The 22,720-nt window shown below is 43.6% G+C and overlaps 1 protein-coding gene across 1 annotated transcript; it reads right to left on the bottom strand.

The window, feature by feature from the left end:
* Positions 1-404: 404 nt before the first annotated feature.
* CSRP3 (cysteine and glycine rich protein 3) lies at positions 405-19,857 on the bottom strand. Its single transcript, XM_007174824.2, has 6 exons — positions 19,744-19,857; positions 10,833-10,972; positions 6,426-6,594; positions 4,580-4,712; positions 2,337-2,430; positions 405-734 (listed from the first exon to the last, which is right to left on the bottom strand). Exons 2-6 carry the CDS (start codon positions 10,942-10,944, stop codon positions 658-660), a joined length of 585 nt encoding a protein of 194 aa, XP_007174886.1. The 5' UTR covers positions 10,945-10,972; positions 19,744-19,857; the 3' UTR covers positions 405-657.
* Between the last annotated feature and the right edge of the window lie 2,863 nt (positions 19,858-22,720).

Genomic DNA, 22,720 nt, shown 5'->3' with positions numbered 1-22,720 from the left:
AATCATCCTCATGTTGTTTATAACACAGAAGCAAACTCCACATTTTGTTGCCGTTTCTGAGTTTTCACGAAATGTGTAATATCGCAAAGCCCATGATAAGGACAGAAGGATCAGCTCTTCAGCAGTTTTATTAGTTTGATTTTCCTTTTAGAATTTGCTACCATGTTGTCTGTTTCCTCCGGGACCCCCTGTTTTCTTCTCCATTAGCGCTAACTAGAAGAAGCTTAGCCAACAGATTCTAGAAGACTCCTTCCCTTTGCCCGTTGCTTCCTCCTCCTCCTTACTCTTTCCACAGCTGACACGAAAATTCATTACATCCTCTGCACAATTTTTTTTTTAAACTATCTCTCTGTTTTTTTGAAAATTTCCCCCTATTTGAAAGAAAAGATCCAGAGACATACAAGTTACCACTTAAACTTTTATTTATGGCCTCGCCCACCCCAGGTATTGTAAATAATAAAGCATTTGTTACGGATTAGACTTTTAATAATTTTCTTCCAAAGATCTCTTCTAACTTCGGGTAAAGACTGTGATTACTTCTGAAGAGAAATACTGTCCAACTACCAACAAAAGAATGTTTGGGGAGGGGTTTCCATCTGGGTAGGATGCTTGGCAAGTGCTTTAGGCTGATGAGAGACCTGAGAAATGGTGCACTTTTCACTCTTTCTTTTCCACTTGATGTGTAAGGCCCCCAAACCCAATACCTGTAGGGCCAAAATTTTTGGCGTAGCAAACTGTGAACGAGAGAGAAGAGGACGGGTGAGAGAATGGGTTGGTCAGCACCATCATTTCAGTTCCCTCTGTCTGAGCACAGTCCTTTTACCTGGAAGAGGCATCCTTTTGACAAATGTGTTTGTAAGTTAACTTTTTTTTTTTTTTTTTTGTAAGTTAACTTTTAAACACATTGAACTGTATTTATTTTAGATCCACTAATAAAACTGTTTATACTTCTTTGCACTTCGCTAGGTGTGTTCAGAGACATTTTCTCATTTGAGTTGACATAATCTGGCTGCCGGCTGCCTGCCCAGGCTCATCCCCTCCCGCCTCCGCCTCCCTGCCTGCCCTCCAGATACACACAACTGCTTGCAGTTCCTGGAACGAGCCATGATGGCCTGGCCTTGGTGCCTTTGCACTCACTGCTCCTTGTTCCTGGAACTCCCCCTCCCAAACCCACGTTCACCCTTCAAGGCCCAGAGGGAGCTTCTCTTCTAAGAAGGTTTCCCGACACCCCCAGCCAATCACTTGCCCCTTTTTGCGCCCTGCGTTGTGTAGCACCCTCTGCTAGAGCTTGTAGCACTTGGGAATGCAGTTAACTTCTCTATAGGTTGATCTCCCTACTGGCTGCGGCAACATTTTAGAATTCTATGGCCTGTGAATGCTGAGAACCCTCTGTACCTCTACTGCCAGGAGAAGGCAGCCCCTGTCAGATAGTGCATCAGTTTCCATCCTGTCTCATCCTGGGAGAAGCTGGGCCACCTACAGTCTTCATTAGTAGTGTCCTCCCCCTTGCCTCTCCCCAACTCTTAACACACACATTTGGAGATCCTGAGACACCATCATTGAGTGAAAGGGTGGGAGGACCCCGCTGAGAAACAGAAGAGGCCTAGGAGAGGCTCTGAGGGTGAGGACACAGTGCCCTGGCCCTAAAGCATCCCTTCTTCTTCGTAGCATTAGGAAGGAGCTAAGCCTCTATTGCCTCTCTGCAAGACAAAGGGATGATGGAGGCAGTTAGGGGCAGAGCTGTGAGGACCAGAAGGGAAACCAGCTTGTCAGTTCGCTTTCTGTGATCACATCAGAAACAGAAATGTCAGAAAGGAAGGAGGGAGAGAGCAAGGAGGGAGGGAAGGGGGCCGGGAAAGAAGGAAGGGAGGGAGAGAGGAAGGAGATAGATGTGTCTTGATAAATTCGGGAGAGGCCGAACACAGTTCATCCGCACACCCCGCAACGCTGTCACCCTTATCTGCCAGTCAAGTGGACAGAGTGTTCAGGTTTTTGGAAGGGAATGTGATGTTTTTGTCCAGACCTAAGGCCTCTTCCAAGGCCAGTCAGGACACTGCTTGCTCCTTGTCCTCTCTCCCCCCAGGTGCTCAGGAACCACTGGGCATCTATAAGTATCAGGTCCCCCCAGATGTCCCTATGGAGAGGACCAGAGCTGGGTCAGGCAGGAGGTTACTTTCCCTTAGGTGGCTTTGCTCCCCATCCTGCGAGCTCAAACCTGGCTCAGGCTGAGAAGCCATGCCTCCAGGCAGACACAAGGCTCTCGGCAGGAACACAACTTCCCCTGCCAAGAACCCTCCCTGGGAAAACATCTCAAGAGCGCCTCTGGAACCACTCACCTTTGCAATAAAGTTCCCCATCTTTGTCAGTGACGTTCGTGGACTCTAGACTCTTCCCACAGATAGCACAGCGAAAACAGGTCTTGTGCCAAGGCTGCAGGGCACAGGAGAATAGGCAGTTCGATATTTAATAGGGCAGGCAGGGCATTTATTTCCGTGTGAAGTCCCCTGACCAGCAGCATGTAAAGGAGTGCCCTTTTCTTAACCATTTACCCACCTAATTGGCCCCCGGAATAATTATTCTGGCTATGGGCTTGGCCAGCGATTCTTAGGACCCCTAAAAATGAATAGATCAAGGTGATTTCCATATGTTTTCCTTCAGGACAGACTAAATAGAATAGGGCGTCCCATTTCTAGAAGATCCAAAATACTGAAGAGAGGGGAACTTGGACTTGAGGCAGTGGGTAACATATTGAATATAAAATGAAAAAAGAAAAAAGGTGAAGAAATGGGCAATCATCCAGGGAATTCAACTTCATTTTAACTCCTTGTGTATTTTTTTTCAATTGAAGTATCATTGATTTACAATGTTGTAGTAGTTTCGGGTGTACAGCAAAGTGATATATATATATATATATATATATATATATATATATATATATATATATATATATATATATACTTTTTCAGATTCTTTTTCATTATAGGTTATTACAAGATACTGAATATAGTTCCCTGTGATATACAGTAGGTAGGTCCTTGATGTTTATCTACTTTATATATAATAGTGTGTATACGTTAACCCCCAACTCCTAATTTATCCACCCCCCCACTTCCCCTTTGGTAACCATAAGTTTGTTTTCTATATCTGTGACTCTATTTCTGTTTTGTAAATAATTTCATTTGTATCAATTTTTTTAGATTCCACTATAAGTGATATCATATGATATTTGTCTTTGTATGACTTACTTCACTTGGTATGATCATCTCTAGGTCCGTCCATGTTGCTGCAAATGGCATTATTTCATTCTTTTTTATGGCTGAGAAATATCCCAGTGTGTGTGTGTGTGTGTGGTATATATATCACACACATATATATAGCACACACACATATATATACACACCACATTCTTTCTTAAAATTTTTTTTGGCCACACTGTGTGGCATGTGGGATCTTAGTTCCCTGACCAGGGCTCAAACCTGCACCCCCTGCAGTGAAAGCATGGAGTCTTAACCACCGGACTACCAGGGAAGTCCCTATACACCACATTCTTTATCCATTTCTCTGTTGATGAACATTTAGGTTGCTTCCATGTATTGGCTATTGTAAATAGTGCTGCTATGAACATTGGGGTGCATGTATCTTTTTGACTTAGAATTTTCATCTTTTCCAGATACATAGGAATGGGATTGCTGGATCATATGGTAACTCTATTTTTAGTTTTTTAAGGAACCTCCATACTGTTCTCCATAGTGACTGCACCAGTTTACATTCCTACCAACAGCGTAGGAGGGATCCCTTTTCTCCACACCCTCTCCAGTGTTTATTATTTGTAACCTTTTTGATACTCTCCCTGTATTTCTGATGGAAAAGAGTTGCGTGGCTTGGATCATCCAGAAGACTGTCTGCCTTCTTCATATCTGCGTGTCTTCCAGGCACAGCCCAGGGTCCTCACCTGTATTTAAATGGCCAGTCCTGGGGTGGAGACTGCCCCTATATTTGGAGTCAGACACTCTCCGTGGCCTTCCTCCCCCTACTTAGTATAAACAGGATTTTTGTCTTTCTTCAGGCTCAGATCCTTCAGTGAACACCCTGGCTTCAGGCCTGAAACTGGAGCTTGTAGACAAGTGTGTGTTACTGTCTCAGACATCAGATGACTTTCCCGATTGCCAGGACATTTGTGAGCGAGGATGCTTCTCACTGCTGTGGGGTGTTTGCTCTGTGCATCAGTGTGATGCCAATAGCAGGCTGAGTTATGCAGTGGTGACAGCTCCCAGGGCTGACACTTTTCTGGAAGGATTGTGGACACAGGATAGGGGAGCCTGTGTGCCTCTGTTTCTCCAGAGCTCCTAGCTGGGTGCCTCCTCCTAGTGGGTTAACACTTACTGCATCGAATTCCAGCAGTTCCAGTTTCCTAGAGCACTGCAGGGTGACAGTCACAGCCCGGGAAAGTGGGTAAGGATGGGTGGCTCCTAAGTGGTTCCCGGGAGCTAAGGAGGGTCTGGCCTCCACCCGCCCTCAGTTCCTACTTTCTTCTCTCATTCCTCCCAGTATCCCATCTGACTCATATAGAAGTCCTTACCTTGCCACCTCCCATCACCTTCTCAGCAGCATAGACTGACTTTCTGCATCGAGGGCACTTCTCCGACTCTCCGAACTTCGAAGTGAACTTGGAAGGGTTGCTGGTGGTGGCAGAGCGTGCCTGCTTTGGGGACCTGGTGGAAATTGACAAGTGAATGAAACCTATAGACTCCCCTTGGCAAACAGTACTAGCTGTGTGACTTTGAGCAAGTTACTTAACTTCTCTGTGCCTTAGACGCCTCATCTGGAAAGTGGGGATAGTCATAGTGCCTTCCTCACAGGGTTGTTGAGAAGGTTAAATGAGGCCACATGAGTAAAGCACTTAGAACAGTGCCTGCCTGCCCTGTTGTAAGGGCTAATGAATGTTAGCCAGAATTCACTTACCTCTTTCCTTTCTGTTGTAAAGCACTTCACAAGTGTTCCACGTATGTTAGCTTGTATAATTACCCTTGTTATATTGCTGTGATTGTTCGTTTAGGGTTTTCTATACCATCTTGAAACCCATGGGTCTGCTTTCCAAAATGAGTAAAAATATTACAGGGCAAGATGGGATCTTGACAGTTGATACTAAACAAACCATAGTCCAATGAGCTGATGCTTATCACAATTCAAATTGTCACCCTGCATCCAAAGGTCCCCTGTCCTCTTGAGAGCAAAGTCTAAGAAAGAGGCACAATAATAACCCCGTGATTCCATATCTTTTTGTGTTTCCTTGTACGTTTATCGTTTGAGCCTCACCATAACCCTCTAGAGTAGGCAGGGCTAGCTGGAGGAGAGCATGGGCCAGAGGGGTAAGTGCCCAAGGTTAGCGGCTCATAACTGGTGCAGCTGGGATGAAACCCTGGTCTCCAGACTCTTCCTGGCTGTGCAGCACCACAGGAAAGCCCTAACGTAGAAGAGTGAACTTTGGGTAATGTGAGGCAGAGAATGCAGCTGGTATCATCTTTCTTTTTAAAATAGCATCTCCGGTTGGGATTGAGTAGTGAGAAAAATTTATATGACTAATCACACATCCCTGCAGTTTTCCAGGCTCTACCATGGGCTACTCTCTTTGGAAGGGACCAGATGACTCTTCAGATGCTCTCACTATTCTCTGGGGGACACTGCCTCAGTTGGGCTGGGCCTTTCTGCCAGTCCCACCACAGAGCTGAGCCCCCGGGTACCAGCTGGCCAGACAGCAGCTGCAGGCCAGTGACCGTCAGTCTATATACTCAGTTTTGGGATGGAGGTCAGCATGATCATCAAGTAGAACAGACTGGTAGATGGAGGTGGCACAGTGTGAAATCCTGGCTTCCCTAGGATAATGTTGGGGAAACCTCAACATTGTATTGGCAACAGGCAGCAAGGGAGACCTACAGAAATTTATAATTGTTTACTCCTGAGGCACAGCCCATCCCCACAGAGCCACTCCCCACTGCGATGCAGACGTTAATCATCTTACAACCCAAGGGAAGAAATCTTTCAGTGACAAGCGCACAGAGGATGGCCGTTGCGTCCCTGCCATATTTATGTGATTTACACAAAAATGCTCAACGGGGAAGAAAAGAGACCATGCAGTTTTGCAAAGGTCAAACAATAGAACATCTGTACATTCTGGGTTTTCTCTTGACATGCAAACCAAGAGCCATGGTGTAAAAGTAATTGCCCTTTTGAAAGGCAGATAATTTAAAGAGAGTCTTCGGAGAAATGACACATTGTTAAAACTTGGTCAGACTGAGTATTCCTATTGTTGGCAAGTCAGCAATAGAGTCCATTCTCCCACTTCCAGAAAAGGTTGCCATGGGAACAGAATGAACCGTCCTGATAGCTGGGGCTCTACGGGCTGGGAGAAGCAGGGTAGTACTCACTGTTGGAACTGGAGGCCCAGGTGTTCACCCGTGTCCGTGCTGAGGCAGCCGGCACCTTGTCCATACCCGATCCCCTTGGGGCCGTACCTGCGCCCGTAGCAGACCTTACAGTAGATCTCTGACTCGTGAGCTGCCACTGTGGTGCTGTCCAGAGCCTTCTTGCAGGCCACTGTTGAGGAAAGGATGGTCAGGGGGTTAGGGTTGAGATTCCTCCCCCCTTTCCTGCACCCCCAATACCCTGACTGGGGCCAAGGGACTCAGCACAAGGGCCCCCCCCCCCCCAGCCAAGAACACAACTTTGATTCCTGACCAGAGCATCTGTCCTGAGTCGTAGATTCCAAGGCAGTCCTGTTTCACAGATGAGGAAATTGGAGCACAGAGAAGGGAAGTAATGTTTTCAGTGGTACCCAGCTAGAAAGAGGTGGAGGCCAGGACTGGAACCTGGTGTGTGATCTTGGACCAGCTAAGAATATTGTCCCTGAACGGGGACAACCTGCACTCCTGAGTGTCTCACCACAAATGACATCGGGAAGTGTGAGTGTATATGTGTGTGGGTGAGTAGGGGGTGAGGGGCTGAGGCAGGGGAGGAACTTATTTTTTTCTTAATCATATCAGAATCAGCATTGAGCAGTTTCTCTACTTAAAATGGATTTTGAAAAGCACTTTGATATTCAAGGAGATAATTACGGCTGAGACCTCTTTTGATCCACTTCTGGAAGCAGGGGAGGCAATGAAGACCTGCTGTTAGGCTTATATTGGCTCAAGCCGTTTGGTTACTGTATATCACCTAATGTAAAGTATCCCCCATACTTTACCCTAGTATAGTTATTATACACATGCTGTGTATATACATTATACATAGTATGTAAGACAATCCCCTATTTTTCCAAAGAGAAGATTAATAGAAAATCTTCTATTAATTAGATTTTTCTATTAATAGAAAAATTTTTGCCAACTTGAATAAATAAACGTTTAAGGATGTAAATGGAAGTGTCAAATACCTGCTTGTAACATTTAATTTAATAATATAAATCAACAATATATGGATTTGGAGATGTTAACTTTTTTCTAATCTGACACAAATTCGGGAAACAATTGTATCCAAATTATTCCTCTGCGTCTTCAACATCAGCATCTCCCTTCTCAACAGTGTCTTTCTGAGGCAGCTGACCCAGCTCTCCAGAGCAGCTTATCCCCACTTCTGTCTGTGTCTTTTAGAGGCAGCCCTGTTTATCTGAGTAGGAGGCTGTCACCTGGAAATTGTATCTCAGCAAGAAGTACCTATTAGCAATAATATTAGGGCAGCATTAAAAAGTATGTAGTATCTCCACAGCCTAATACCTTGCTGTATCGCTTTGTAATGATGATCCTTAAAGATTGTTTAGGGTGATACTCAGTGCTTTGTAATAGTGAGGTCATACCCCCAGGAATAATAATATATGGGCATTCAATTTATTTGCCTCCTTTTTAAAAAAACAGTTCCATCAAGTGACCTCTATAAGCAATCCAGCTTTGAATGAAGTTGTTTCAGGCTAATATGCCTTTCTCAAGTGGTTATTTACTGAAAAAAAAAAAGTGTTATTGAATACAAGAGTGGGAGAAGAAGATAAGGTTGTAGATGAGGTAGGATTGGCCAGAGGTTGGTGGTTATGTGGCTGGGGAAACAGGCGTATGGGAGTTCATTAAATAATTATGTCAATATTGTTTGTAAGAATTTCTATTAAAAAACAGTTTAAATAAATGGAGTAATTGAGAGACTCTCCTGTAGCATGAGAGACTTTATAAGACTTTGAAGCCAAGGCAAACCCTTTTAATGAGGAATAATTTTGGGGGGAATTTGCCTTATATTTGAGCGTATAAGGTATATACCTGTCTCTGCCCTTCCTGTAGCTGTCAGTTACTAATCTCCAGAACAACTTGGTTTTTTTTGTTTTTTTTTTGTTTTTTTTTCAGAACAACTTGTTGACTATTCATTTATGTTCTATACTCTGAGTTCTTTGAGGGCAAAACAGTTTTAATATCCCCAGAATGTAGCACAGAGCCTAGCCCAGAGTTAGTCCTCCGTAAACATTTGTTGAGTGAATGAATGAATGAATGCATGCATGCATGCATGTGTGAATGAAGATCAGTGACTTGTCCACGATTATACAGTGGTAAATTGCAGAACCATGACTGGCCTCAGGTCCTTTGACTCCTACTCCAGTGCTCATTCCCATCACTCCAGGACTGCCTATACCCTGTCTTGTCCTGGCCAATTCTATAGCCACTCCCTGGCTTCTGACTAGCTTTCACACACAGGCGCAGCAGAACTGTGCTGTGTAATACCGTAGCCACTCACCCGCCACATGATGTTATAATGTGTATATTGGTGACACGTTGAAATTATAATTTTTTGATATATTGGGTTAAATGTTTTAAAATTAATTGCACCTGTTCCTTTTCACCTTTTTAAAAGTAAGTTTACTAGAAAATTTAAGTTTCCATATGTGGCTTGCATTATGTATCTTGTGGACAGCACTGGTAGGGGGGTTAAGATTTGTCTAGAAGTTTGGAGAACACTGGCCAGGAGACAAGCTAAGGTAGACTCTGCCTCTCTGACCTCTATTTCCAGCAACTACAGGTTGACCTGTGGACAGACCACTCTTGTGACGATACTACAGAAAATCATGCTCCTCTCCAGGATCCTTCTGTCCACCACTGCAGAAACCTGTACTGCTCATCCCACCCACAGGTTCTAAGGAGAATATCCAGGGGTTGAAAGGGATGCACCAGCAAATGCTCACATCGTTCTTCCATGGCTCCGTTAAACAGGGCATCCTTCTGCTGCCTGGGAAAACAAGACACCCCTCACCATGGAAAGCATCCCCACCGTTGCCTGTTCCCACTCAGACATCCAAGTTGATGAAAGGAGAATAAAGGCCTAGAAAACTGGATCTCAGATGAAGAAACCCAGCTTTCTTCTTACAACAACTTGTGTGGCAGGTATAACCATCTCTATTTTATAAATGGGGAAACTGAGGCTCACAGTGGTGACTTACCCAAGGTCACACAGTTAAAGTGCGTGGTAGAGCCCAGACTCAAACCCTAGTCATTTTCACTCCAGCTCCAGTGTTCTTTCCAATATTCCTTTCCCCCACTGTTTTTAAAGAACACTAGCTGTATTTGGACAAAAGCCAGAGGGTTATGGAATGAACTCTCTTGAGCAATGACTTCTGGATCATTGTGATGATAATGGTGAATCTGATGAATGTGTATGATGGCTTAAAAAGAATTACGCATCATTAAAACCTAAAGCATTAGTAAATCCACCCACCCAATCGCTCACAGCAGTGTTTCCCCCTATTCCTTGGTGAGAATTATGTTTGTTGTGGGAGGTAAGGGATAATGGAAACTCCCGCAGCAGAGAAAGCGCTACTATTTCTGGAGGATGAAGCGTCTCCATGCCCTAACAGATGGAGCCCAACCCTTGAAGTTCTGTTTGAAACAGCTTGAGGCAACGCAATGCCTTGCGGCTGCTGGGCTAAGACATGGGGGCGGATGGGTCTCGAAGGGCTGGGGAGCGGGCGTCTGCGAAATGTCCAGTAAAGCTAACCCTTAAGCCAGACCTACTGCAGGGGAGCAAAGAAGGCAAGTGGCCAAGACAGAACTGCTCTCCTAGAATAGGATTAAGCTGCTAGGAAACTCTAGAATGCAGTCGTGTTGAAGAGACTGGACTGGGAATCTGAAGGTACAGACTCTGCTCCTGGCTCTGCTGCAGATGCCAGTGACCCAGGCTTAGAGATGAGACATGACTTGTACAAAGTCACATGAGTTGGGTAGAGCCTGACTCCCAGGTGGACCACAGGGTTTTAAATGTCCCCCTAGTTTTGACATTTGTGAAACTGTCCAGCAGGGAACGGTAAAGATTCCCCTCGTCAAGCTGATGGTGCCCCAAACGCTTCCCTTTCCGACGCTTCCAGAATTGTCATCTGTTGCCCCCCAGCCTGACACAGGTTCTTTCTTAGGAAAGACCAGTTGCAGCTGGCTTCAGTGACCGCTGGCCTGTGGGGACAGCACATCAAGCCAAGTCCATCCTGGCTGCAGATAAGTGATGGCTTTCTTTCTCTGCCAAGTCACACTTTGTAAATGTCGCCACTGGGTCAAGTTTTCACCACTGGGAGCTTGTTCTGACTTTGAGCTTCAGGGAAATGGCCTCTAAGCTGGACAAGTGGTTGGAGAGGGGGTGCTCAGGAGAGCACCATCCCTTCTTTAGGTGGGGCCCCAAAGTGATATCCCTAACAAGTTCCCAGGGTATGCCGATGCTGCTGGCCCCCAGGCCATACTCTGAGAACTACTGATACACAGTATCTGTGACTAAGTGTGAACTCTGAAGTGCTGAGGGGCCGTCATGGTGTTCACCCAACTCACTGCAGTGGAAACAGGTCTTGTGGAAACTCCTTCCATTGCACTGGATTTCTTCCGCATGGTAGACGGCCTTTCCGCAGGCTCCGCATTTCGCTCCTCCGCCCCAGTTTGGCATCTTGAAGACTCTCTGGTCAAGGTCAAGTCTAACAGGACATAAAGCAAATACCCTAAATTTAGGCAACCTCAAGAGTGAGCCAATCCCAATCAACACATACACACTAATATATATAAAATAGGTAACTAATAAGGAGCTACTGTATAGCACAGGGAACTGTACTCAGTACGCTGTAATGGCCTATATGGGAAAAGAATCTAAAAAAGAGTGGATATATGTATATGTATAACTGATTCACTTTGCTGTACAGCAGGAAGTAACACAACATTGTAAATCAACTATACTCCAATAAAAATTAAAAAAAAAAAAAAAAGAGTGAACCAATCCCTAGTAGTGCTGTGGTCTGAAGACCAGGATCCAGCCCCAGTTTGTTGATGGTTCATTCATTCCTTCAGCAAATGGTTATTGTGTGTAAGTCATTGGATAAGCTCAGATACTCAGAGCAAGCTCTGAGCAAGTCACTTTACCACTTTGGGACTCAGTTTCCTCTTTTGTTAAATTTCAGTAGCCCCTGCTCTTATGTACCTCACAGGGTCCTTAGAAGGAATGGATAAGCTAGTTTTGTGTATCTGAAATTGTATGCAAATATTCAGTATTGTTATTTTCTTCCACTTAGGGTTTTAAAAATTATTCCATCAGAAGTGGGAATAACCTATGAAAATGGTATTCTTATCTAGCTCAGTGCTTCTTGAGTCACCTTGGATCTTGTTAAGATGCAGATTCTGGTTTGGTAGATCTGGGGAGAGGCAGGAAATTCTGCATTTCTAAGACTCCAGGCAGGGCTGATGCCGCGAGGAGGGCACCACCCTTCGGTTAGCGAAGCCTTGGCTAATCTTGCTGCTAAAAATACATAATATATAAAAACTCTATTCAGATTGATTTCATCTATCCATTAATTCCTGTTTAAGAAATATCATTGCCCGGGCAATGAGCCATGTTGGCACTGCACTAGATCAGTGGTTTGGAAACGTCCTCCTGCTTTCAGGGCTAACGGCAGCTTGCCATGTGCATCGAGATGCACTTCATAGCTTCTCTTTACCTCTGTTTTCCCACCTATGCTATGAAGAGGGTCATTCTTTTCCTTGTTGCTTCACAGTGGTGTTTAGAGGATGTGCAGGAAGGTACTTGTCAGAGCTCACAGGGACAGGTGTGATCACGGGAGCCAGGTGATGCTCCTGCGGTCCTTCCACACCCTCCAAGCACCCTCTGCTGCCAGAAGCTGCTGAGAGCCAGCCCCAGGCCATCCTTGTCTCCTCACTAGAGAATTATGTTTGAGGAATACTAGGCAAGGAGGGACATCAAGAAACTTTTTTCTCTTTCCTTCTGTGTCTGTATGTAAGTACGAATCCAGTTTTCAGTTTCCCCAGAGCGGAACTAAAATAAGCCATCAGTACTCAGTGAAATCTGAAATCCTGCCAGCCCCAGGGGGGCTGAATTTTCTCTGGGATCCTTTGGTTTCTAGGAAGCCTGGTGTGTCATCTTGTCATTGACACCAAGCACTATCAGACAATTCCAAGTGGCTGCCTCTGACCTTCTCTTTCCCTTCTGGGAAGCTAGTCACCTTCTTATAATAGTTGGCAATGAACACTAAGCCTCCTGGGCCACCTGGTCTGGATTGTGTCTCCCAGCCTCGTAAGAAAGACAGGTTTTGCTAAGAAACAGAAGGTAAATAGCAAACAGACCATGGAAACAGATACTAGGACCAAAGGGAAGCTCTCCACCTAAATGTCCTGCAAGGAGATTTTCCTGCTTCCAAAAGCAGGTTAGTTAGCCAGGAACATCCTACCCTTCTTCTCAGAGAATCAGGCTCTTCTTTTTATTCAGTAAAATCTTAGAAAATAAGTTTTTTAAAAGGAAACATTTAGTGCTACTATTTCTATAGTTCAGATTGTTTAGTGGGAAGAGTAATGGATTTTGAATTGAAAGGCTTGGGATCAAGTCTGCATTCATTCATTCATTTATTCATTTAATCACCATGCATTTACTACCTACCTATCATGTGTCAGACACTGCACTAATTACTCGGTGAGGAATGAAGGAGGGGAAAGCTTATAAAAATGGGTAATTTGTGTCCTGTCCCCTAGCCTTGAGAAGCCTACATTCTAGTGAGAAAGATAGGCAAGAACCAGAATACTCTGTACCAGAAAAGAGACTTATGAGAAGTGCTATGCAAACTCAAAGGGGGGAATGGCTACCGACATTTAGATTGGGGAGGAAAGCAGTGAGTTGTTGGAGGATCACAGAAAACATCACATCTAAATGGGGTTTTGAAGGGTGAATAAGAGTTCACCACATAGAGAAAAGGGAAAAGGACATTTCAGGCAGAGAAAAGAGCACACAGAAAGGCATGGAGAACTTAATAAGCCCTAAAAGAGCCCAAATTGTTTATTTTTTACTTTCAGGGGCAGAATAGATTTTCAAGATTGCCATCTCATGTACAAACAAGATGAGGCATAAAAAGTAGACATTTGGGGGTAATTTTTTACCCAACTTCTTTTTCCAAGATCCACCCTTCTCTGACTAAAGATGGTGTGTTTTTTTGGAAAAGGGTAGAATCATAATTTTCCTCGTGTTCATTTTGGTCCTGAGTTTCAACAAAATATAAAATAGAGGAGAAATGCAATATATATCCAGGAATGTGACCGTGACACTTGTGAAATTAATGATGTGAAAATTTTCAATGAAAACAGCCCCAGGTCAAATTTCTCATTTCAAATCTTCAATGGAGATTTCATTGGCATGTCCTGCAAATTAATGGGAAAGAGATATGCTTCTTAGGGGTGTGTGTGTGTGTGTGTGTGTCTTCAACAATTGTCCACACATGATACTTTCCAAAGTGCATATAAGATTACAGATAATAGCTTATTCACAAGGTAATGGAGCCTGGCACAGGTTGTTATTAAGTGATCATAAATATCTGACATACATTTATCAGGACTTGAAACTCAAAATAGAAATCCATAAGCATTCAATTAAACAGGTGCTCAGTTCCACTTCTAAAGATGGAAATGTAGCTATGGGGGCCTAACACAGACGACGTCTCTGATTTCTTCTTCAGATGCCCAAAGGCCAAAAGGCAGCGTGTGTTGTAAAACATCCTGAATTGGAAGACACAAGTTCTAATCTTGACCTTGCGGCCTTAACGTGGGTCAAAAATGATGATAATATTATGTCCTGCATTTTCCTCACAGGATCACTGTGAAGGTCATGGAAAGATGATGGAATTTAAAGCAGCATTGAGAAGCTGTTCAAAGGTAAGTCATTGTTATTCACTTTATTTCAGTTTACCCAATCTGCTAATTAAGTCACTATGATTTGAAAGCACATGTAGGTCCTGGCTTACATATCTAACCTTCTCAGCCTCCTGCATTGCTTTGGAATTCCTGTGTCTCAACACTCCCCTAGCCAGGCCTGGAATGCGAGTTTACGCTGGCAAGATACCAAGGGGTGGGCCATTTGTTTATCAGCGTTGCCTGGCACAGGCAAGGGTCACTGAAGGTGGGACACCAAATATAGGCTTGCCCGTCACTCAGCCCCATTTGTCACCAGGATCACAGTCTCCATCACATCACCTGGCACTACTCCCTGGGCCAGTCCCAGAGATGGCTGTGTTGTCACAAAGTAGTGTGTCAGGACTGAAATGGGGGACAGTCGAATTTAGGAGGATGAAACAGAATGCAGGACCCTGTGATGTCAACTAGGGAGAGAGTGGACTCCAGACTTTTAGATCCCAGATCCCAGTGAGAGACTTACCTGGGTGGATTTCATAACGAATAATGCTGTGGAAGAGATTATACTGAGAATGTGCTATAGTAGGGGCTGGAGAAGGCTGTAAACCAGATGCAGGAGGCCAGAGTTCTAGTTCTGTCTTGCCTCTTCGAAGCTGTGTGATCTGAGAAAACCATGCAGGCTCTCTGAACTTCAATATCCTCTCTATAAAACAGGCATAATAGTCCCATCTATTTCACTATTGCTGGGAGGACGGTAGCTGTTCGAGTGAGTAAAATCACTTTGTAAACTACAGAGTGTTATAAAATGTAAGAGCTAATGAGTTCTGCCACAACTCTAAGTTGTCACGTATCAGTCTGAATTTTTAAAAGTATAACTGTACTGTGTAACTTGGGCACATTCTTCCTAATCCAACACTCTGTTTTTCTTTTTTTAAACTACCAACTGTGGAGCTGAAAGGTGATACCTTAGGGCAAAAGTGGGTGGTGTAGATAAAATGGGTGCTCAGTGATTCTGTTCTTTCTTTGTTAGAGGTCCATTAAAGAACCAGGGAGGGAACCTTAGGCTATGGCTTTGAGCAGAGACCTCCAGCGACAATGCTGTTTTCATCTCAGTGTTGGTTTATTTGGTTGTCCTATTAGGTGCCTGATTCCACATAGTGAGTTAAATTGTCTACACTGACTGAGGCAAAGATTTTGGAACATAGAAACACATATCTGGAATCTAAATGATAATCACAATTATTACTAATATAATAATATTGTTATTAAAGCCATAGCGTCTGATGCCCAGCCTTTGGGCCAGGCCCTATGGTAAATCTCATTTAAGCTTCACAGCAACCCTTCAAGGCAGGTGCTTTTACAACATTCACTTTAGAGATGGAGACATGGAATCTCAGGGAAATTACATTGCCCAAGGTCACATGGCTAGTATGTGTCACATGGCTAGGTTGGAATTTAGGTCGCTCTGACTCCAAAGCTGTGTTCTTATGTTAACATTAGCTTCTATTTATTGTTTACTATGTGTCAGTTGCTATACATATACTATCCTTAAATACAACAGCCCTGCGGAGCAAATTTTGTGATCCCCATTCTGCAGATGAGAAAAATGAGGCTCAGAGGGCTTAAGTGACTTGTCTGAGGTCCCACCACCAGTAAGCGGCAGAACCACAATTCAAACCCCAGTTTAAGCTGGTTCTGTGTCCCATGTTCCTGCTTACAACACACTCGAGAGGGGACAAGGGTCAGCACCTCCGTTAACCAACCTTCCCAGCTGATGGGAATTGGGATCTGATTGACCCATTGTCTCTCCATGGGACAGAGAGAATACTCATGGGTGGGAGTAAAAGAGGGAGATGGAATTCAGTTCAGTAAAATAAAAGACTTTCTAAGAGTCAGTGCTCTTCACACATGGAAAGGGCTCCTTTGGGGCTGGAGAGTTCTTTCTCACTATTGATTTAACTTGGCAGGGGACGGGTGTCCAAGTGGCTGTAATGTAGTGAAGCCCCCTTCAAGGGTCCTTCAAGCCCTGAGACAGGTTTAGGGATCTGATCGGTGACTGGAGCCTCACCTTGCAGAAAAGCTGCCCAGTAGTTAGTTTCTCCTCTCAAACACTGCCTCTTCTCTAGTCTCTTAATCCAGGTAAAACGGATGGTGTGGGGAAGCATGGACTTTGGAAAGAACCAAGCCAGGTTTCAAAAAACACTATCTGTTCAAGCTTGGGCAAATTACTCAAAATCTTTGAGCCCAGTGTCGTCATGCACATAAAGAGAGAATGAGAAGACCTGTCTTAGAAGGTTGTTTTCAGTTAAATAAGATAATAATAATAGCTAAGATATTATACGTCAATGCTGATACATAGCAGGTATTTAATAATTTTAGTTGCTTTCATTATTACTGTTATTATTTTATCTCCAAAATGGTTTTAAAATCCATTTTCTTAAAACAAGTAAATCTTTCCAACTCCTTCTCCATGGCCCTTCTCTTCAGACTGTGAACCAACTCTGTTTCTCAGCCTTGAGAGTGTGCTGTGCCCAAGAACAGATGCAGCCAGGCCAGGGAGAGAGTCAGCCTCCTTGGGGGGATCAGGGTGCCTGGCACCAGGGACGGCACATCAGGCAGGGTCCTGAGCCTGTGCCCCGGGACACCCGCTTTCTCACTTTGGCAGCTCTGGTGCCTACCACCAGCTGACCTCTCCGGTGCTCTGGACTTTGAAGGGAAGCAGTGAACCCAAACAGAGTCACTGTGGCCCAGGGAGACCATGGCCTTCAGCTCCCTGGTGTAGGACATTCAAGGTCAGCGGCTTCCTCCTAAGCTTCTGAACAGATATATGAAGTCCCCCTTCCAGAGGCCCTTTCACAAAGCCTGGGGAGATAGGTTGCTTAATCCCAGCACAGAAATAAACCCAGCTCTCATCCCTTTAAAATTCAGAGTAGACACACCTGCCCCTTAAACTAAGGCTGTAATGCACAGGTCATATTATATCTTTCCTGAAATTATCTCTGAGGTGTGGCTGACTTTTACTCTCAGAAACTCACTTTGTTCTCTCCTGGCCTTTATAATTTGTTTTTAAGACCACGTTGCGCCCTGGTTTACATCCTGGCTCTGCCACTTCCTAGCCGTGTGATTTGAGTAATTACTTTGCTTCTTTGAACTTTCGTTACTTCCTCTGAAGAATGACTTCTTGCAGGACTTTTGGTGACAGTTAAATAGGCTAATTTTGTTCTGCGCCTGCACAGGGCAGTAAACGACCAACAAATCACGATCTACGCTTTCCCATGATGAGGTCCATGATGAGACTCCGAAAAGCTTCCATCTTCCTTGGTCCCAGTAATAAGACAATTATTGTCTCTTCTCCTGCATTCCTTCATTGTGATGAATAACTGCAGTTTTTCACATTTGAAGGCATCACATTTCTCTTTGGCCGTGAAGGCCAACTCTGGGTATAGTATTCCCAGACATCTGAGTGGCACACTTATGATTGGAAGTTTGCCTGCCTCAGGAGCTATATTTCCTGTGGATTATATTCCTTGTCTGTGTCCTTCCTCTTGTAAAACAAATTAATCATCTTCTAACTCCTTGTCAGCTTGTTATTTGCTCTGACCTCTGGACTTTTATCATCACATTTGTACTTAGCAGGAAATCCTCCTGCAACCCATCAGGTTTGGCCCTGTGCCTTTCCTCCAAGGCCTTGAATATTTGTACAGTTTTATTAGACTTACAAAGTACTTTCTTATACTTTATCCCATTTGATTCTAACAAATCCCTTTGGGATAGGTGGCTTTACTTTAATTTTACTGTTCAGAAATGGAAACTCAGAGAAGTGATGTTCAGAGCTAGAATTTGAACGGCCTCTATGACTGATGCTATTTGCTTTCTTCTATTTCCTTCTTCAAGTTCCCAGGATTTCTGAATTTGTATTCTACCAAGAGTCTGTCTCCACTTCTTCCAAGAAGTCCGTGGCAATTTGCCTGTTGAAGGATCCTGTTCGCACTTTCCTTCTCTCTCCCCCCGCCCCCTGGCCTGGCCCCTCTATCTCCAATGGACGGCTCATGCGGGGGCTGCAGAGCACCTGTCTGCCCGCTGAGAGGGCACTGAGCCTGGGGGTCGGCTGTACGCTCTGCCAACAGCCAGGGCTCATTTTATTTTTTAATGTTTTTTGACCGTGCCGTTTGGCGTGAGGGATCTTAGTTCCCCGACCAGGGATTGAACCCACGCCCCCTGCAGTGGAAGCGCAGCGTCTTAACCACTCGACTGCCAGGGAAGTCCCCGGGGCTCATTTTAATGACTGAGTTGTTCAGAATGGAACCAAAGCCAAGCCAGAAGAATCCCGGACATTTTCTGGGTCAGAAAGCAGTTTTACATAAATTGTGATGAATTGGATGTACCCAGCAGTGAGATTCAGTCCCAAAAGTCAACTGAAGACACAGGCTCTTCCCTATTTTCTTGTCCTGTCCATGTCGATGCCCAACCTTCCCTGCATTAGTGATGCATCTACTTCCCGCCAGTTCCGACACATGAGATGGTCAGTACAAGCTCATTGAATTGCACTGAGTTGTACTGCAGAGAGACAAGGTTCCTCAGACCTGTTCCCCAACCCCTCCTTCTTGGGGAGTCACTTCCCCAGCTCAGTGAAGGAAACAGAAATTAGAGGCAGTGGCTTTGATCTGAAGGCAGCAGCTCCACTCAGACTATTGTTTAAAACCACTTCTTATTCTCAGTCACACTCATGCCTGTCATTCACTGGGATGTAAAAAAAAAAAAAAAAAATCCTTTACTGAAACCTAGAGGAAACACTGGGAATCACCCCTCAGCCCCAGCTGGGAATTATCTTCCCAGGAAACAGAGTTTTTAATGGGTTTTCAATACAGCAATGTCTATTTTGGGTCTTGCTTTTATTAGTTTCAAATTATTAAAAGCAAGCCAGTTGCTGAACATCCTTGGGATATAAAATCAATTTTAAATCAACAACTCCATTGAGTATTACCTATGTGAGAGACAGGGTAAGGTGAAATAAAGACATCTGAGTCATTCACCCACACCTTTTGAAAAGAACAAATCCTTGTATTTTGCGCATTGGAAAGCTGGCTTCTGCTGTATCGTATCTATTGCAACCACTTTGTAACTGTGCAGTGCTTTACAGTTTAGAAAACTGTCACCATGTCCACATCCATCATTGCAGAGGAGACCAAGACCCTGAGGGCAGGAACTTTCTCAAAGTCACACATCCTTTCATTTACATGGTCCTAGGACTAGAATGCAGGTCTTTTGACTAAGACGATAAGAAACATGATTCCATGAATAATGGAAATAGTTTTAGACCAAAAATAATCCCTTACTCATTCTCTGTGGGTTTTCCTTGAGCCCCCAAATGCTAATCACCCTTTTAGGAATGTTCTAGACAGCTAGGTCCATTTAGAATCGAGCATAACTTGAGCCTCCTCACACAGAACCAGAATGGATGCTGGTACTTGGGACGTGAAACACTCCCTTACTCTACGGGACCCTTCCTAGTCTCAGCTGGTCACCAGGCCAGCCCACCCCCAGCCCTGATGCCCTTCGCTCCACTCACCTGCCTGTGCGGTCTCTGTCGGCTCGACTGCCTAAGGGGGCTCACGTCCTCTTTAAATATATGGGGGCTGTCACCAGCCTTGACCTGCGGAGGGAAGGGGAGGGAGGCCGAGGGGAGAGGGTGAATGAGACATGAGTAACACAACTGCTATCAGAGGCTGGAAATAGCCTGTGACCAAAGCCCTGAGTGTCGTCCCGCCCACACCAGCTGCGAGACCCTTGGAGAACAGTATCTCTTGCGTTCTGTTTTAATTGCCAATCGCCTATGGCGCCAAGGGATCAATTTGTGGAGTGTGCATTTCTGATCAAGTGGTGGGAACAGGAACAAGGGCAAAGAAAGATTTTACACCTAAAATCATTTTTCTGGGCTCCTACCCCCCTGACCTTCCTGGAAGTCAATGCAAGGTACCTGCATATGAATCATGAACCATATCTGGGAGCCCTTTGTAACTCCGAGACACAGGTCACTGTGCTCGTGAAGAAAACTCAGAGCTAAAAATAAGAGTCATGGTTGTCTGAAATGATAGTTAGATAATCTCTTCAAAGCAGCTTGGGAAAAAAAGGTCAGCTAATCATTAGGGTCCTGTCACTTCATGGCCCGCTATCCTATGAAGAAAAGCTTTCATTCCAAAGGTTTGAGTTACTTTGTTATCTTTTTCTACTTAAGAATTTAACATGGCTGTGCATCCTATTTACAAGTCTTGATAAGTCTCTCTGAACCCACATTTTTTTTGGAGGTCTCATTTCTCTTTGCCTGAAATGCACATATATTTTGATCAAGCATCAAGGACTCATATAAATTATAAAATTTGATAGCTGGCAAGAAGTTCAGAGATTTAATAGAGCAATTCTTCATGTTATGACTGAGGAAACTGAGGTACATAACTTGCTAAAGGCCAAACAATGAGTCTTGGTAGGTCCCAGATGAAAATCCAGGTTATCTGTCTCTTAGGGGAAGGCACTTTCCACTAGTGTTGACCTAGCTGTTGAGGCTAGGTGTAGGTAATAGCCAACCGGGAGGGATATGAAATCCAGCCCTTCAAATCAGCCATATTAGCCTGTTCATAACATAACCACAAAGCAGTTGGTTGAGTGATGGAAATAACTGTAAAGAAGATTGTGCTAATTTCACGAATATGAACACAGCAAAACCTAATATGAGATTTTCCTAGTCTATGTTTTCATGCAGAAGTGTATTTGTTGTAGAAATGGGGAAATGGCGAGTACTCTAGAATGTTAAAATTAGAAGGTACTTTAGAAGTCTTCCAGGATAGCAGCTTTCAAACTTTCGTGTGCTTTTTTTTTAGAACCATAATACTTTTTTCTATAAGTAATCTTAAATGGAACATCGATATATAAAGCAAATAAAAGAGGAACTTCACTGCTTGAAATAAATAGGTGGTCTATTATAATAAATAGGTGGTCTACTCACATAGCCTTTCTCGGAACCCCCAAAGTGGCTTCTAAAACACTTCTTTGAAACAAAATTTGAAAGTCACAAATGTAGCCCACAACTTTCATTTTATAGTACAGATATTAAGGCCCAAAAAGGGGTTTAGTTCCCTTAAGGGGAAATGCAATGTGTATAGTAGAATTATTTCTGGAGCCAGAAAATCTGAGTTTGACTCTACTGTTTCTGACCTTTAAAAAAATGTTTTCTGATTACACAAGTAACATAGGAATGCATTTTTATCGTGAAAGACTAAATGATAAAGATGTATTTACAGTAAATTGTAAAAGTGCCCTCCCACAATCCTACTTTCTTTCCCAGAGTTAACATGTGACAATATTTTGGGTTTTACATAACTTGAGTCACCTTTTAAAAGGATACTTTAGTCACATTTATTGTGAATTTTGATATATATGGACTTATTCCTTTCATCTTATTTTATTTTTTTTAAATAATGTTTCTTTTTTCTTTTCTGGACTTTTATTAGATTTAATAGTTTTCCTTGTCAGGTTTTCTTTTATGACTTAAAAATGATCCTCTTCCTCTAATTTAAAAACTAATGCACAGATAGATAGATAGATATAGATTTAACTGGTAGCCATATTTTATTTCTTCTATGAGATGAGAAACTAAGCAGCACATATATACAATGGAATATTACTCAGCCATAAAAAGAAACTAGGGGCTTCCCTGGTGGCGTAGTGGTTAAGAATCCACCTGCCAATGCAGGGGACACAGGTTCGAGCCCTGGTCTGGGAAGATCCCACATGCTGCAGAGCAGCTAAGCCAAATAAATAAGTAAATAAAGAATTGCTTTAAAAAAAAAAAGAAATTGAATTATATTTAGTGAGGTGGATGGACCTAGAGTTTGTCATACAGAGTGAAGTAAGTCAGAAAGAGAAAAACAAATACCGTATGCTAACGTGTATATATGGAATCTAAAAAAAAAAAAAAAAAATGGTACTGATGAACCTAGTTGCAGGGCAGGAATAAAGATGTAGACATAGAGAATGGACTTGAGGACACGGGGTGGGAGGAGGAAGTTGGGGCTAGGTGAGAGTAGCATCAACATATATACACTACCAAATGTAAAATAGCTAGTGGGAAGCAGCAGCATAGCACAGGGCGATCAGCTCGGTGCTTTGTGATGACCTAGAGGAGTGGGATAGGGAGGATGGGAGGGAGGCTCAAGAGGGAGGGGATATGGGGACATGTGTATGCATGTGGCTGATTCACTTTGGTGTACAACAGAAACTAACACAGTATTGTGAAGCAATTATACTCCAATAAAGATATATTAAAAAATAACATAAAAAAATAAACCTAATTATAAATTTACTGCTTTCTTCATTCAACTACTGTCACTTATATATTTTTTGTATCTTACTTTTTAAACTCTGTGTGCTGTGTTGTTTGTGTGTGTGTGAGTGATAGAATGTATTCTTGATGAATTTATTGAGAAAGTCTGTTGTAAGTGAACTAGAAGTGAAAAGGTCTTTGTATTAGTTTGCTAGAACTGCCGTAACAA

The sequence above is a fragment of the Balaenoptera acutorostrata genome, chromosome 9 (assembly GCF_949987535.1).
Source record: "Balaenoptera acutorostrata chromosome 9, mBalAcu1.1, whole genome shotgun sequence".
Lineage (NCBI taxonomy): Eukaryota > Metazoa > Chordata > Mammalia > Artiodactyla > Balaenopteridae > Balaenoptera > Balaenoptera acutorostrata.
This window is presented reverse-complemented; position numbering and strand designations above follow the sequence as displayed.

Bases quoted from the DNA above. Each gene is read 5' to 3' on its own strand.
- CSRP3 (XM_007174824.2), bottom strand. From the start codon at position 10,944: ATGCCAAACTGGGGCGGAGGAGCGAAATGCGGAGCCTGCGGAAAGGCC. The intron at 4,713-6,425 runs GTGAGTACTACC...AATTTCCACCAG, and splicing joins CTGGGCCTCCAGTTCCAACA to GTCCCCAAAGCAGGCACGCT. The intron at 2,431-4,579 runs GTAAGGACTTCT...TGTGCCCTGCAG, and splicing joins AGGTGATGGGAGGTGGCAAG to CCTTGGCACAAGACCTGTTT.